Raw genomic sequence first — 15,010 nt, 5'->3', positions numbered from 1 at the left:
GCTGTTAACTCTACATGGTGCGATTGAAGTCAGTGGATGGGAGTAACGGATACAGACAGGCCATTGTTTCCTCAAATCGAGATGCAGGATCACACCCTCTTTTCCTGGTGTGCTTAGCAGACCAAAATCCTGCGCCTTTCCTCCACTAGAAAACAAGAAACGAAATGGAGGCTTTTCCTGGCGTAAAGAAGAAATGGAGGGGAGCGTTTCACGTGTTGAACCTCTGCCTGTTTCTCCAGCAACTCTCTGCCCCTTACAGATAATAAAAGATGGAAACCTTTGGGTTTTGTTTTGTTTTTAATATAGTAGGTTAATGTTGTGAACCTCTTTGGGAACTGTAGTTTGATAAGGGTGCTGGGAACTGTAGTTCTGTGAGAAGCAAACAACAGTTCTTAGGATTCCCTGGAGTGCAAGCATGTACGGTACTTTAAAGTATGGGGCATACGCCAGCTTAACATGTGCGCATGTGCGTGAGGTGTGAAGGTCGCTATGCAGCAACTCAAGGAAAGTAATAATATATAATAATAATTTATTGTTTATACCCCGCCCATCTGGCTGGGCTTCCCCAGCCACTCTGGGCGGCTTCCAACAAAATATTAAAATACAGTAATGCATCAAACATTAAAAGCTTCCCTAAACAGGGCTGCCTTCAGATGTCTTCTAGAAGTCTGGTAGTTGTTGTTCTCTTTGACATCTGGTGGGAGGGTGTTCCACAGGGCGGGGGCCACCACCGAGAAGGCCCTTTGGTACTTTGCACATGCTCAAGGACACTATCAGTGGTCAGGCGCCTTGCGAATGGCTCTTATTTAGTTCTGTATCCCGTTTCTATCCCACTTTTTAGTGCTGAAAAAAGGTGGAATGCCTGGCTCTCTCCCATCCCCCTTACAACAACCCTGTAAGGTAGGAGAGACGGGCAACTGGCTCAAGGACACAAGCTTCATGGTGGCCTGAGCAGGACATTACAAACCCTGCCCTCTCCCCGGTCCCGGAACTCTAACCACTGCGCCGCACTCCCCCAGGCGTCAGTTCTCCCTTTGGGGGCATGAATGAGCAGCAGCGCCAAGTTCATTCATGCCGCCCAAGGCGCGCGGGGGCGGGGGAAGAAGAGCCCATTGAAGAAATCCGCTCCTCCCGGGGCTGAGTCAGCTCAGACATTTCAGCCCTGCTGGCTTAACCCCTCCCTGCCCGAAGGGGGGGGCAAGCGGCTTTTCTCCCTGGCCTTCCAGCGAGGAGGAATGGGGGAGTGGTCTGAGCCTCCCGCTGGCTGGGAAGAAGGAGGAAGAGGAGGAAAAAAAGGTTACTGGGCGAGAGGAGGAGTTTGGGTTCCACCTCGCAACTTCTCATCCCTTCCCCCCCTTTAAACTTTTCTGATTTCTCTTTCTTTCTCTTTCCCCCTTCTATTTCTTTCTTTTCTTTCTTCCCAGGAAAGAGGGGGGAAAACCCAAGTTTGCAACTCTCCGGGGGCCATGGCCAAATCTTACGATCACCTCTTCAAGTTGCTCCTGATCGGAGACAGTGGAGTGGGGAAGACGTGCCTGATCATCCGCTTTGCAGAAGACAACTTCAGCGGGACCTATATCAGTACCATCGGTGAGAGGGGTTGGGGGGCGGCGAGGGGGGTTCCAGGGGAATGGGGTGGGCGGTTCTGGGGAGATCTGGGGAAAGGGAGGGGTTCTGTCACCCCCTTGCACCTCGATCTTCAAGGCTTCGCATCCTCCTTCTCCCACTCCGAATCCCCCCAAGACGTTTGTTTGCTTATCCATCAAACGCATCGATATCCCACCTTTTGACGCAAGGGCACGATTCTCTCCCTCCACCTTTAAACCCCACAACAACCCTGAGAGGTAGGGTAGGCGGAGAAGCCAAGTGAGATTTGCGCTGAGTGGGGATTGGAATAAGGTTACCAGATTTCCCCCCCCAATGAATCCAGGGACACTTTTCAATTTCCTACTAAATAGATGGGGACTGATTTGTCCCTGGGAAACGGGGGCGTCTGGTAACGTTAGAGTGGAACCCTGGTCTCTCCCAGATCAGAGTTTGACACCCTGACCCATGGGTAGGCAAACTAAGGCCCGGGGGCCGGATCCGGCCCAATCGCCTTCTCAATCCGGCCCACGGACGGTCCAGGAATCACCGTGTTTTTTACATGAGTAGAATATGCCCTTTTATTTAAAATGCATCTCAGAGTGATTTGTAGGGCATAGGAATTCGTTCTTTTTTCAAAAGAGAACCTCATGTACTAATAGTAACAGTTTGAACTAGTCTTGTAGAAGAAACACATAATAAAGTAAGTATTAGAAGTACAAGTATACCTGGAGCGTCTCCACACCCGACATTCAGCCTGGACACTGAGGTCCAGCGCCAAGGGCCTTCTGGCGGTTACCTCACTGCGAGAAGCGAAGTTACAGGGAACCAGGCGGAGAGCAACTACCTGACTTTTAGAAGACATCTGAAAGCAGCCGTGTTTAGGGAAGCTTTTTAAGGTTTAATGTTTCACTATGTTTTTATATATGCTGAAAGCCACTCAGAGTGGCTGGGGCAACCCAGTCAGATGGGGTTTTTTAAATAAATTTATTATTATTATTATTATTATTATTATTATTATTATTATTATTATTCTGCATAACAACAACAGCATAAAACATACAGAGGGAGAAAATGAGCAGCATTGTATCTAAAACCACAGCCCACCCAAGGGCGCAGATACGAAACCTTTCTCTCTGTCCAAACGTCAGGCATAAACTTGGCCACCACAGAAAATGGCAGACCTTCCCAGCCGTCACCCGGGAGCTTCTCTTTCCTCTGCCTGTCTCCCACCCTGGGAGATCTTCACCTCCCTGCTTCTCATCCAGGGTCCTTCCACCCCCCACCCCCCACTTGAAAGCACATGACTTCCTTCAAAGTATCTTGGGAACTGTAGTTTGTGGAGGGTGCTGGGGATCGTAGCTCCTTGAGGTGGGAACTCCAGTTCTTGGGGTGCTTATTATGAGATGGGTGTTCCTTGGGTGTGCAGATCTTTGGCAGAATCCATGTGACAGGGCACTCGATTGCCGAGGTATGGGCTTCTCTTAAAAATAGTTTTAAGATTCTAGTCCTCATGGAACTGAATAAACTGGAACTTGGGAAGTAGCCTTTAGTCGTCCTCCTCCTCCTCCTCCTCCTCCTCCTCCTCTTCTTCTTCTTCTTCTTCTTCTTCTTCTTCTTCTTCTTCTTCTTCTGCGATCCCTCGTAGCCGAGTAAGATTGTCTTCCGTAAACACGGTTTTAACAATGAGTCTGTAAGGGACTGTGGAGGCCAGGCATAGGCAAACTCGGCCCTCCAGATGTTTTGGGACTACAGCTCCCATCATCCCTAGCTAACAGGACCAATGGTCATGGGTGATGGAAATTGTAGTCTCAAAACATCTGGAGGGCCGAGTTTATGCCTGGTGGAGGCCAATTCTGGATCCACACGTCCTTCCACGGTGGGGACATTGGTTCCCGGGCGGGAGTTGATCATGGGGTGGATTTGCCAAGTGTGCCTTCCTCTTAGCACGTTTCTCCCTTGTGTCCTGAGTTCGAGTGTCTTCAAAGCCCATGACACCTTTGGTAAAGGCTGGAGCGCTCGCAGGCCAGTGTTTCCCAGTTGTCAGTGTTTATACTATCTAGTACAGTACTGTCCACACTGACTGGCAGCAGCTCTGCAAGGTTTCAGGGAGAGGTCTCTCCAGGTAGGACTGGGCTGTGTCCTGTGTTCCTAAGAGATGGATGGCCACCTGTCCTGGATGCTTTAGCTGAGATTCCGGCATTTCAGAGGGTTGGACTAGATGACCCTCAGGGTCCCTTACAATTCTATGATTCTGTTAGAGTGTGAGCCTATATATGTGTGTGTGAGTAGCTTGACTCCATCTTCCCCCTATCTAGGGATCGACTTCAAAATCCGGACAGTGGACATAGAAGGGAAGAGGATCAAGCTGCAGGTTTGGTATGTGCTTGTGTAAACCTTTCATGAGTCTCTGCCCCCAAGGCGCTTGCAAATCTACATTTTGACAGCAGAGCAGGAGACAGGCAGGAGTCTCCAAATGAGCAGAGGCAGGGAACTCTGTGCTTTTGGTTTATTTCAGTCAGGAGATAAAAGGATTGGGGAGTTTGGGCTTCAGGGGGGAAAGTCGAGTTTCAGACGGAGGCATTTGAAGAAAGGAGGTCTGAAAAAGCACCCTTTGGGTTGAGAAAGGAAGAAAAGGGCTAAAATGAGGACAGGATAGAGCATGGGTAGGCAAACTAAGGCCCGGGGGCAGGATCCGGCCCAATCGCCTTCTAAATCCGGCCCGCAGACAGTCCGGGAATCTGTGTGTTTTTACATGAGTAGAACATGTCCTTTTATTTAAAATGCATCTCTGGGTTATTTGTGGGGCATAGGAATTCGTGCATCCCCCCCCCAGTATAGTCTGGCCCCCCACAAGGTCTGAAGGACAGTGGACCGGCCCCCTGCTGAAAAAGTTTGCTGACCCCTGGGATAGAGCTTTATAATGCAATGTGTGGTGTTGGAAAAGTAGAAAGTACAGCGGTACCTTGGTTTAGGAACAGCTTAGTTTATGAACAACTTGGATTAAGAACACTGCAAACCCGGAAGTAGGTATTTTGGTTTGTGAACTTTGCCTTGGAAGCAGAACATGTTTCGCTTCCTGTTGAGTGAGTTCCATTTGTAAATTGGGTTCCCCCACTGCTATGGGAAAGCACGCCTTGGTTTAAGAACACCTTGGTTTAAGAACGGACTTCCGGAACGGATTAAGTTCATAAACCAAGGTACCACTGTATTTTTAAAAAATATTTCTCTCAAAATGTTCATTTCATCCAAATGAAATTGATCACCTGCAGATTCAGGCTGAACAAAAGTCAGGAGATCCCCTTGCTACCCCCAATGCGTAATTAATTTATTTCATATTATATTGTGGTGCCTGTGATGTGGGTTTGATAGCTGGCTCGTCATCCCCTTTGAGAGTGATGCTCCGCTCAAGCTCAGATGCTCCCAGTTTAACTGGAAACACAGCTCAAAATCCAGCTTGTGTCCGAGATCGGAGGGGAGCAACAGTTTAAAACCAGCGTCCCTCCACTCTTGGGTGCCCAGATGTGATTGAACTATGATTCCCATCATCCTCAACCAGCGTAGCCTGCTGATGAGGGATGATGGGAATTGTAGTCCAACCACATCTTGGGGACCCGAGAATGGAGGATTTACTGGTGAAAAGGGGTCCGAGCATCGCAATGCCTTCAAAATCTGTGGCAGAGTTTGCTAATGTTAGGGGGCTTCCTCTTTAGATAAAGATTTATATGTATTACTTAAAGGTAAAGGGACCCCTGACCATTTGGTCCATTCGTGACCGACTCTGGGGTTGCGGCGCTCATCTCGCTTTACTGGCCGAGGGAGCCGGCGTACAGCTTCCGGGTCATGTGGCCAGCATGACTAAGCCGCTTCTGGTGAACCAGAGCAGCACACGGAAACGCCGTTTACCTTCCCGCCGGAGTGGTACCTCTTTATCTACTTGCACTTTGACGTGCTTTCAAACTGCTAGGTTGGCAGGAGCAGGGACCGAGCAACGGGAGCTCACCCCGTCGCGGGGATTCGAACCGCCGACCTTCTGATCGACAAGTCCTAGGCTCTGTGGTTTAACCCACAGTGCCACCCGCATCCCACATGTATTACTTAATTTGAAAAGGGATCAAGACAAATTCGTGGAGGAGAAGTCTTTAAAAGGCCATCAGCTAGACGAGTTAAATGGAACCTCCTGGTTCAGAGGCAGTCTACCTCTGAATATGAATTGCTCTGGGGGGGAGGGGATAAACAGTAGGGAAGATCTGCTCCTGTGCTTCCCAGAGGCATCAGATATGTTGCTGCAATGGACAATGCTGGACTCGAGGAGCCTTTGAGTTTGATTCAGCAGCAAGGCTCTTCCTTCGTGCGTACAAGGCTTCGGAACGGGTGCCGATGGGAGGAGGTTTCAGATAACGGTCCCCGCCTCTTGCGATTTTGGACTTCTTTCTCTTGTAGGGACACGGCCGGCCAGGAACGGTTCAAGACCATCACCACAGCGTATTACCGGGGAGCCATGGTATGGAATTCCAATAACCAGCTTCTTGGCCAGGCTGAAATGTCATTATGCGATTGGTGTCAGAAGTGGGATCTTTGTAGCCTGGGGGGGGGGGGGGCTAACATATGGTCAAAAGGGCCAAGATGCAACAAGGCCACCAAGGAAGGATTTTGCCATTGGGGAGAAGCTTACAGCCAGTAAGAGTGTGTGTGTGTGTGTGTGTGTGTGTGTGTGTGTGTGTGTGTGTTTTAATTGGAATTCTGGGATAAATATACAAACAGCAGGTTTCTTTATTTTTTTGAATTTGCCTTTTATTTATTTGTTAACATTCGTATATTACATCGGTAAACGTTGTCATTTTACATTACAGGACTTACTATAATTTCCAACATGTATACAAAAATTATATACAAAGTTTATGTACCTAGAAAGAAAATGAAACAAAAACAAAAAAAGAACAAAGAGAAAAAAACAAAAATGAACCCCCCCCCAAAATCATATACATACCAACACACTAGACTTCCTGTCTTTCCCATTGTATATTCCTTTTTTAGAAATGAATGTACTCTTATTATTGTATATTTCTTTACATATTATCTAATACATTCCTATATTAATATGTGCTCTTAGTCTTATTTCTCAACTCAGTCACACTCCAATGTCAATCAAATGCTAGCAGGTTTCTGCAGCTTGACCTTGATGTCAGATGGGTAGATTTTTAAATGCGTTTGCTTGCTGCGTTGCCGTTCGTTCTGTTAAAATGCAAGCCAGTATTAACACCCGCTTCCTTTCTAGGGGATTATCCTTGTGTACGACATCACGGATGAGAAATCCTTTGAGAACATCCAAAACTGGATGAAGAGCATTAAGGAAGTGAGTGAACATGAGGAAAAGAGGGGGGGTGGGGGTGGGATGGAGAGGGTCTGCGGCTGGCAGGCGCCCACCCTGTTTTCTCATCCGCCCTCTTGCCCACTGCCCTTCTTCCCCTGCTATGGACCCGACATCGCCTTGCGGTAGACGGCGGGAAGGCAGGAGGGGGATGGCACTGTGGGCACGATGACTCTGTTCTCCCTCCATGGCTGCAGGCAGTGAAGTTGCTGGGAACTGCAAGTAGTGGGAAGAGTGTTGGGTTGTATCCTGGGAGACGGGGGCAATTGGCAAGCCCCCAGCTGGCTCCAGCCCACTAGCCGGCAGCCGGGCAAACTCCGGTTCTCAGAACAGCATCAAAACTGCGGCTCGAGCCTCAGAAGCCTTAGAGACTGAGCACGCAAGCCAGCAGAGATAAGAACTCTTTGCAACGGAAGGGTGGACAGAGGCATAGGTAAAGGTAAAGGGACCCCTGACCAGTAGGTCCAGTCGTGACCGACACTGGGGCTGAGGTGCTCATCTCGCTTTATTGGCCGAGGGAGACGGCATACAGGTTGACTAGGCTGCTTCTGGTGAACCGAGCAGTGCATGGAAATGCTGTTTACTTTCCCGCCGGAGCGGTACCTATTTATCCACTTGCACTTTGACGTGCTTTCGAACTGCTAGGTTGGCAGGAGCAGGGACCGATCAACGGGATTCGAACTGCCAACCTTCTGATCAGCAAGCCCTAGGCTCTGTACTTTAACCCATAGCGCCACCCGCGTCCCTATGTAAGCATATTTAGAAGCATTTTATTAAGCATCAGGACAAAGGAAAAACATGTCTGCTCCTCTTCGTGTCGAAGCAAAAGCATAAGTGAAGGCTATACACAACGGAAGTTCCCAGCAGGCTGTGCCGGAAGTAAACAGACATGTGACATACAACAATCCACACATCTGTTTTAAGGTGGAACGGAACATCATAATCCTAACAGAGAGTAGGTCTTGCGCCCGGATCCTGCTGGTGGACTTCCCAATGGGGCATCCCCGTTGACCACTGGGAGAACAGGATTCTGGACTAGATGGGACACTGGTCTGATCCTGCAAGGTTTTTCTGATGGTACAGGTGGAGGATCGGGGTGGGAAAGCCTAAAACCTGCCTGGTTGATGTCTGGATCTCTCTGCCTCCCCCCCTTCTTCTGCAGAATGCTTCGGCCGGCGTAGAGCGCCTCCTGCTGGGGAACAAGTGCGACATGGAAGGCAAACGCAAAGTGCCCCGGGACCGAGCAGAGAAGGTATCTGATGCAGCCGGAGCGACAAACTCAGGCGGGGCAGAGAGGATGGGGTGTGGCGGGGAGGAAATGGCGCAAGGGGTTGGGCGCTTGAAGGTTTGAGTGCAGAGCTGAGCGGTTTTCTGGAGCGCCTAACCCCCTCAGTTAAACCTTCCTGCACTTGGATTTAATGGTGAGGTTGGGGAGCTCTTTACAGTGATTTGCTCTATGAAGCACCTAAACAGTTTGCCTGGGCTGCCTGCCATCCTGCGTTGGTGCTGCCACCTCTTGGTGGTCACATAAACTGCAGCGTGATGACAGCCTTAATTTTTTATGTATATAGGTGTATATCTCCACACCCACACCTATATACATAAAAAAGTAAGGTCATCACGATGCTCTGTGTGTGTGTGTGTGTGTGTGTGTGTGTGTGTGTGTGTGTCTATCTATCTATCTATCTGGGTGGGTGTAGGTTTTTCAAAGATGAAGCAATAACCAAAGTAACCATTAAGAGGGTCATATGTAAAGAAGTATCAGGGAGCCCAAGTTATGATGTGATCATCCAGGAGGGAATATTAAAAGTCACATTCATTCACCCAAGATAATCTTTCCATCAGTTCCTCTGATTCCTTCCTGCTCTTGCACTTGAGCAGCTGTTCAGGTTTTGTAACAAACTGTGTGTGACGGGGGAAGGTTTGTGTGTACCCTTTCCTTGCTTTCAGTCAACCAAGCAAGTCTGATGCCTGCCCACCCCTCTTCTATGGGGTCAGGAGAAGACTGAGATGGGTTGTGGGGTGGGTGCAGCAAGCGTTGCCAAAGAGTTGGCGTTAGGACAGGTTCCCCCCCATTCCAAGCACCCCACTTTTTTCCCAACAGCTATCCAAGGAGCACGGGATCAGGTTTTTTGAGACGAGTGCGAAATCCAGCTTGAACGTAGAGGAGGTGAGTGGCTAGAAACTGATTTATTTCAGCATTTTGCTGCTGCGTTTCAGGGCTACGTCACTGCAGCTTCGGCATAAAAGGCCAAGAAGTGTGTGTGGAGACTATAGAGTCAGCAGCAGGAAATGGGGATCCTTGAGGTCCTCTAGGTGTGGTTGGACTCCAGCTCCCATCATTCCTGACCACTGGGCCATGCTGGCTGGGGATGATGGGAGCTGTAGTCTTAACAACATCTAAAGGCACCCGTTTTCTGCATCCCTGCTTTGTTATCTCCGTAAGTGCATTTGGTGTGTGTGATCCCTGATTGGTTGGGATGTGATTGGACCCAGGGCACGAGGGAAGGAACCTAGATCCCTGCCGCTGTTTTAGCGGATCGCAACTCCCATAATCTTTGACCGTTGACTGCGCTAGGGGGCCACCCCACACTCTCAGAAAGACAGCACAAACATCTATATGTGCTGCATTCATAAGGCACTTAGTTCTTCAGGGGCACAGTTACCCCATTCAGGACCAGGGAGTCCTCCATACCTGCCTGCCCCATCCCCCAAAATCAGTACTTCTGTCTTGTCAGGATTCAACCTCAATCTGTTAGCCGCCATTCATCCTCCAACTGCCTCCAGGCACTCACACAGGACCTTCACAGCCTTCACTGGTTCCGATTTGTAAGAGAGGTAGAGCTGGGTATCATCCACATATTGATGGACACCCAGCCCAAACCCCCTGATGATCTCTCCCAGCAGCTGCATGTAGATGTTGAAAAGCATGGGGGAGAAGACGCAACCCTGAGGCACCCCACAAGTGAGAGCCCAGGGGTCTGAACACTCATCCCCCCAACACCACTTTCTGAACACAGCCCAGGAGGAAGGAGCAGAACCACTGTATGACAGTGCCCCCTGCTCCTCTAGATGGTCCAGAAGGATGTTATGGTCAATGGAGGGCTGCCTTCCTCCCAAATAGTGACCGGGCTGTTTAAATGGGAGCAAAGGAAGGCCTACCTCACAGGGGTGTTGTGAAGGGAAACAATTTTTTGCATGTTAAAATAATAAACGAATGTGACAGAGGTCAGATGGAGACTCATCTCAGTTTCCCCCCTCCAGGCTTTCAGCACGTTGGCCCGGGACATACTTCTGAAATCAAGCAAAAAATCGGTGAGGAATCTGTGAGGAAGGGGCTGGGGTTTTGGGGGGGGGACTTCCCTGAGCAGGGGTGTGATGGTTCAGGGTTTGGAAACTAGCCTGAGGAAGGAGGGGAAGAGTGGATGAGAAATCTGAAGTCACTGGGTGGCTGGGGCCTATCAAAGCCAGTGGTGGACTTGGGTAATAGATTAGGGTTACCATATGTCCCGGGGACAGTCCCCAGATTTGCAAATCCGTCCCCGGGAAACGTGGCAGTGGCAGCCTCAGCAGCCCGGAGCCAGCCTGGTAGCACAGCTGGCTCTGGCTGGCTCCAGGAGCTGCTCGCTGCCGTTTTTCCTTGCTGAAACTTCTGGCGAGGAAAAATGGCGGGCGCCACGGCAGCGAGCAGCTCCTGGAGGCAGCCAGAGCCAACTGTGCTACCAGGCTGACTCCAGGCTGCTGACTGCTGCTGCCACTGCCGAAGGGGAACCGGGGACATCTGGCGGTACAGATCTCCGGCCCCCTTCCCCCTTTGTTTTGACTGATTGGGGGAGGCTCGGGAGTTGCGGGCGGGTGGCCATTGCCCACTTTTTAAAAAACTCTGTGCATTTTTGTCTCACAAGGTGCGAAAGGTTTGCACCTTGCATGGCAGAGAAACCCTGCGCCTTGCACCCGTCCTGGGCAACGGTTGCCCGCCCGCGACTCCCAAGCCTCCCCCGATCTGTCAAAACAAAGGGGAAAGGGGGAAGGAGATCGTGGAAAGCTTGGGAGTCACGGGCAGGTGGCGCGCCGTTGCCCAGTTTTTTAAAAATTCTTTGCATTTTATGTTTCACAGGGTGCGAAAGAAGGGCTTTGTACCTTTATACAATATGCATGTGTGCTTGGGGCCAGGGTCCTTTGCCTCACCATCCCCACTACTGACTCCCTGTTGCTACTAAGCTTCCAAAAAAAAAAAAAAGTGTCCCTGGATTCATTGGAAAAAATCTGGTAACCATATTTGTTGTTTAGTCGTTTAGTCGTGTCCGACTCTTCATGACCCCCTGGACCAGAGCACGCCAGGCACTTCTGTCTACCACTGCCTCCCACAGTTTGGTCAGACTCATGTTTGTAGCTTCGAAGACACTATCCAACCATCTCATCCTCTGTCGTCCCCTTCTCCTTGTGCCCTCCATCTTTCCCAACATCAGGGTCTTTTCCAGGGAGTCTTCTCTTCTCCTGAGGTGGCCAAAGTATTGGAGCCTCAGCTTCAGGATCTGTCCTTCCAGTGAGCACTCAGGGCTGATTTCCTTCAGAATGGATACGTTTGATCTTCTTGCAGTCCATGGGACTCTCAAGAGTCTCCTCCAGCACCATAATTCAAAAGCATCCATTCTTCGACGATCAGCCTTCTTTATGGTCCAGCTCTCACTTCCATACATCACTACTGGGAAAACCATAGCTTTTACTATACGGACCTTAACCATATAATAGATGCCAAAATTTGATGCCCCACCTTGTGCAATCTTCCCAAAGCCAGCTAAGAGAGGCACCAGACTTTGGGAAGGAGGGTCTGGGGGGTCCTAGAGCCCACCTACCTTCTTCCCAAAGCTGGGAAAATGCTAACTAGGCTTTGAGAAGGAGCAAACAGGACAGTATGACCCTGTCAGAGCCTCACGCCTCCTTCCCAAAAACGATGGAGGGCAGAGTGCAGCCATTGTGGCTAGCAGCTGTTGATAGCTTTTTCCTCCTCCTCCTCCTCCTGTGGATTTGTCCATTGCCATCCAAGCTGGTGGCTGTCCCCACTTCCAGTGGCAGCGAGTTCCACAGTTCAACGATGTGCTCTGTGTAATAGTACTTCTTACCCTATTGTCCGTCTCTTCTCTCCTCCAGGCTCAGCACGTCAAGGGCCCTTTGGAGCTGAAAGCATCACAGAAAAGCAGCAGTAAATGTTCGGTGGTGTAGCAGCGACTGTCCTGTCGCTCCTTTGCCTTGTCGCAGGACGTACCCCTTTCACCATTTACGCTCCAAACGCCTCCGCTTTCTTCCACGAAGCTCAGAAACCCTTCCGGGCAGGACCCCGGGAGTGGGGGCTGACGGCAGGTGGGGCTCGCAGGCCGAGACCTCCCTCCCTTCCCCCTTTTCTTTTGCATCCCCACATTTCTTGGCCGTAGGGAATATTGACCATTTGGAAGGGATCTTGCCCGAGGGATGTGGGTCTAGGGTTGCCAGAACTCCTCCGGGGGTGACCCCAATTCTCCAGGGTTGCCTGGGCCCCTTCCAGGCAGCAGAGAAGGCCTTAGATGGTCGATAGTGCCTTTTTTAAAAAGAAGCTATTTTTTAATCCAGAAAACTACGTGTGCAGCTTCCAAGTTTCAGCTTGGCAAGACCCAGCTGCAGATAACGGCATATTGCTCCCAATTAACTTCCGTCTCCAGGGCTCAGTGGTGGAAGTGCAGAGGAAGAACCCCCAGGGCCCGTCCCTAGCTCTCAGGTTTAGACCCTGAAATATTAGGGTCTGGGATGCTCCCAACCTGGCAATCCTATGGGGGAACCGCTACCAAGATAATAGAGGGAATTCCATTTTGGGGGTGGGGCTGGGGGCTTGGCTGCAGTGGAGTCAGAATGCACTGGGGCCGCCGTGAACCATAGAAGTTAGAAGGGACTCAAAGGGTCATCTATGTCCAACCCCTGGACTTTTTTGACTTGGGGGCGGCACTACAGGATGCCAACACTTTCCCCATAACCAGCCTATTCCCGGGAGAATGTGTTCGCCATGTAATGCAACTTCTTGCTTGTAAGAAGGGCTCTTATCGCCCCAGCCCAACATCCCATGAGGAAGAGGGGTTGATTACCCTCTGCCCCCACAGCCCCCCCCACATTACGCAGCAGCCTGGAAATGTGCCCCCAGAAACTCCCCCTCCAGAAAAGACCCACACAACATTCCACGTGTGCCTCTTAGTTATTATTATTAATTTTGTTCGGGAACCCTTTGAACAGTATTAAAATGTTTGCCGTGATTTCTGAATGTCTTCTGTACTAAATGTGGCAGGCCTTGTGAGAGTCGGTGGGGTGGGGGGAGTGCCTTCTGTCACATGGCATACAGAACCCGAGAAATTAAAAAGTGGGTGTTCTTGCGGGGGGACGGGAGCTGTTGCTGTGCCCCTTGAGAGGTGCTACGTACCGCATGATCAGCAAAGACTTCAAATCTTGCAGCACTTACATTTTGGATTTCCCTGCCTCTTGTCAGGCGCCTTCACTGTGCTGTTTTGGGCGCCAGCTAAAAACATTTTTTGTTTAGACTCACGGCGGTTCTCAACCTGTGGGTCCCCAGATGTTGTTGGACTACAACTCCCATCATCCCTGAGCTCTGGCCTTACTAGCTAGGGGTGATGGGAGTTGTAGTCCAACGACATCTGGGGACCCACAGGTTGAGAAAGGCTGATTTAAGCATCGTACCCAGATATGTAGAACACTGGTGCGTGTTTCAATCTTTTTAGTTTATTGCCGGTTTTAATTTTTTTAAGATTGTTTCAAACACTGTACTGTAGTTGTTTTTAGCTTTTTTTTAAAACCGGTAATCTTTGTGAACCTCTTTGAGGTTTATTTTACGATCAAGCAAGTGTATAATTTTTTATGAAAGGAGGAAATAATAAAACAAAAATGCATCTTTAGTCATAGCCACGCTATATATTCAAAGCTCTTGCAGCACACATGGAATCCACATGACTTCTACAAAAAATAACAAAAATTGTGGGAATTATAGTTCACCCCCACAGAACTACAATTCCCAGCAACTTTTAACAAACTACAGCTCCCAGAATTCTTGGGGAGAAAGCCGTCTGTTGAATGCATTTTAAATGGTGTGGGCATGATGCCTGTTCTCTATCCTGTTGCAGTGACCGCTAGTCTTTTCCTAGGCCTTTCCCACAGTTATCCCATTCTTAATTCTCCACGTTTTTGTTTCCCCCCCCCATGCATTTCAGGCGTGCAGAATATGTGCATCCCTCCAGGTGCCGTTGGACGACAACTCCCACCAACCACTGCAACCAGAGTAGACTTGTCATTGATTTCTAACGGGTCTACCCTGAGAAGGACAGATGTTCTTGGGCTCCAACTCCCACCTGCTCCAGCAAACACGGCCAGTGATCAGGGGGTCATAGACATACTCTCACCAACTGAGCTATGGAGCTATGGTGGGAGTTGTGGTTTGGCAACATCAGGAGGGGGACAGTTTCCTCATACCTGTCCTCAGCCCAACAGGGATGGTGCATTAATGCATTTGTGCAGGTGTAAGACAGGCATAAGGGACGCGGGTGGCGCTGTGGGTTAAACCACAGAACCCAGGACTTGCCGATCAGAAGGTCGGCGGTTCAAATCCCTGCGACGGGGTGAGCTCCTGTTGCTCAGTCCCTGCTCCTGCCAACCTAGCAGTTCGAAAGCACACCGGTGCAAGTAGATAAATAGGTACTGCTCCGGCGGGAAGGTAAACGGTGTTTCCGTGCGCTGCTCTGGTTCGCCAGAAGCGGCTTAGTCATGCTGGCCACATGACCCGGAAGCTGTACACCGGCTCCCTCGGCCAGTAAAACGAGATGAGCGCCGCAACCCCAGAGTCGGCCACGACTGGACCTCATGGTCAGGGGTCCCTTTACCTTTAAGACAGGGATGGGAAGCCTGTGGCCTTCCAGATGTGGCTGGAGTCTAGCTCCCGCCTTCCCTTTTCTCCCCGTGTGCGAAACGCTGTCCCTGGAAAGGCTTGCCTGGCGCTGTCATTGCATGTCTTTAGAAGCCAGGCGA

General features: G+C 50.1%; 1 protein-coding gene across 1 annotated transcript; it reads left to right on the top strand.

Annotated features, from left to right (window-relative positions):
- The first annotated feature begins 1,156 nt into the window (after positions 1–1,156).
- On the top strand, positions 1,157–13,233 carry RAB13 (RAB13, member RAS oncogene family). The gene is made up of 8 exons (XM_083591592.1): positions 1,157–1,590; positions 3,903–3,963; positions 6,028–6,088; positions 6,863–6,940; positions 8,118–8,207; positions 9,060–9,125; positions 10,220–10,270; positions 12,107–13,233. The coding sequence occupies exons 1-8, from the start codon at positions 1,467–1,469 to the stop codon at positions 12,176–12,178; spliced, it is 603 nt and encodes a 200-aa protein (XP_083447718.1). The 5' UTR covers positions 1,157–1,466; the 3' UTR covers positions 12,179–13,233.
- Positions 13,234–15,010: the final 1,777 nt, after the last annotated feature.

This window comes from Podarcis filfolensis, assembly GCF_964270895.1.
Source record: "Podarcis filfolensis genome assembly, chromosome: 16".
NCBI classification, from domain to species: Eukaryota; Metazoa; Chordata; class Lepidosauria; order Squamata; family Lacertidae; genus Podarcis; species Podarcis filfolensis.
This window is presented reverse-complemented; position numbering and strand designations above follow the sequence as displayed.

Excerpts from the sequence above, each read along its gene's own strand:
- RAB13 (XM_083591592.1), top strand. The coding sequence starts at position 1,467 with ATGGCCAAATCTTACGATCACCTCTTCAAGTTGCTCCTGATCGGAGAC. Across the intron at positions 6,089-6,862 it reads CGTATTACCGGGGAGCCATG|GGGATTATCCTTGTGTACGA; the intron begins GTATGGAATTCC and ends CTTCCTTTCTAG. Across the intron at positions 8,208-9,059 it reads CCCGGGACCGAGCAGAGAAG|CTATCCAAGGAGCACGGGAT; the intron begins GTATCTGATGCA and ends TTTTCCCAACAG.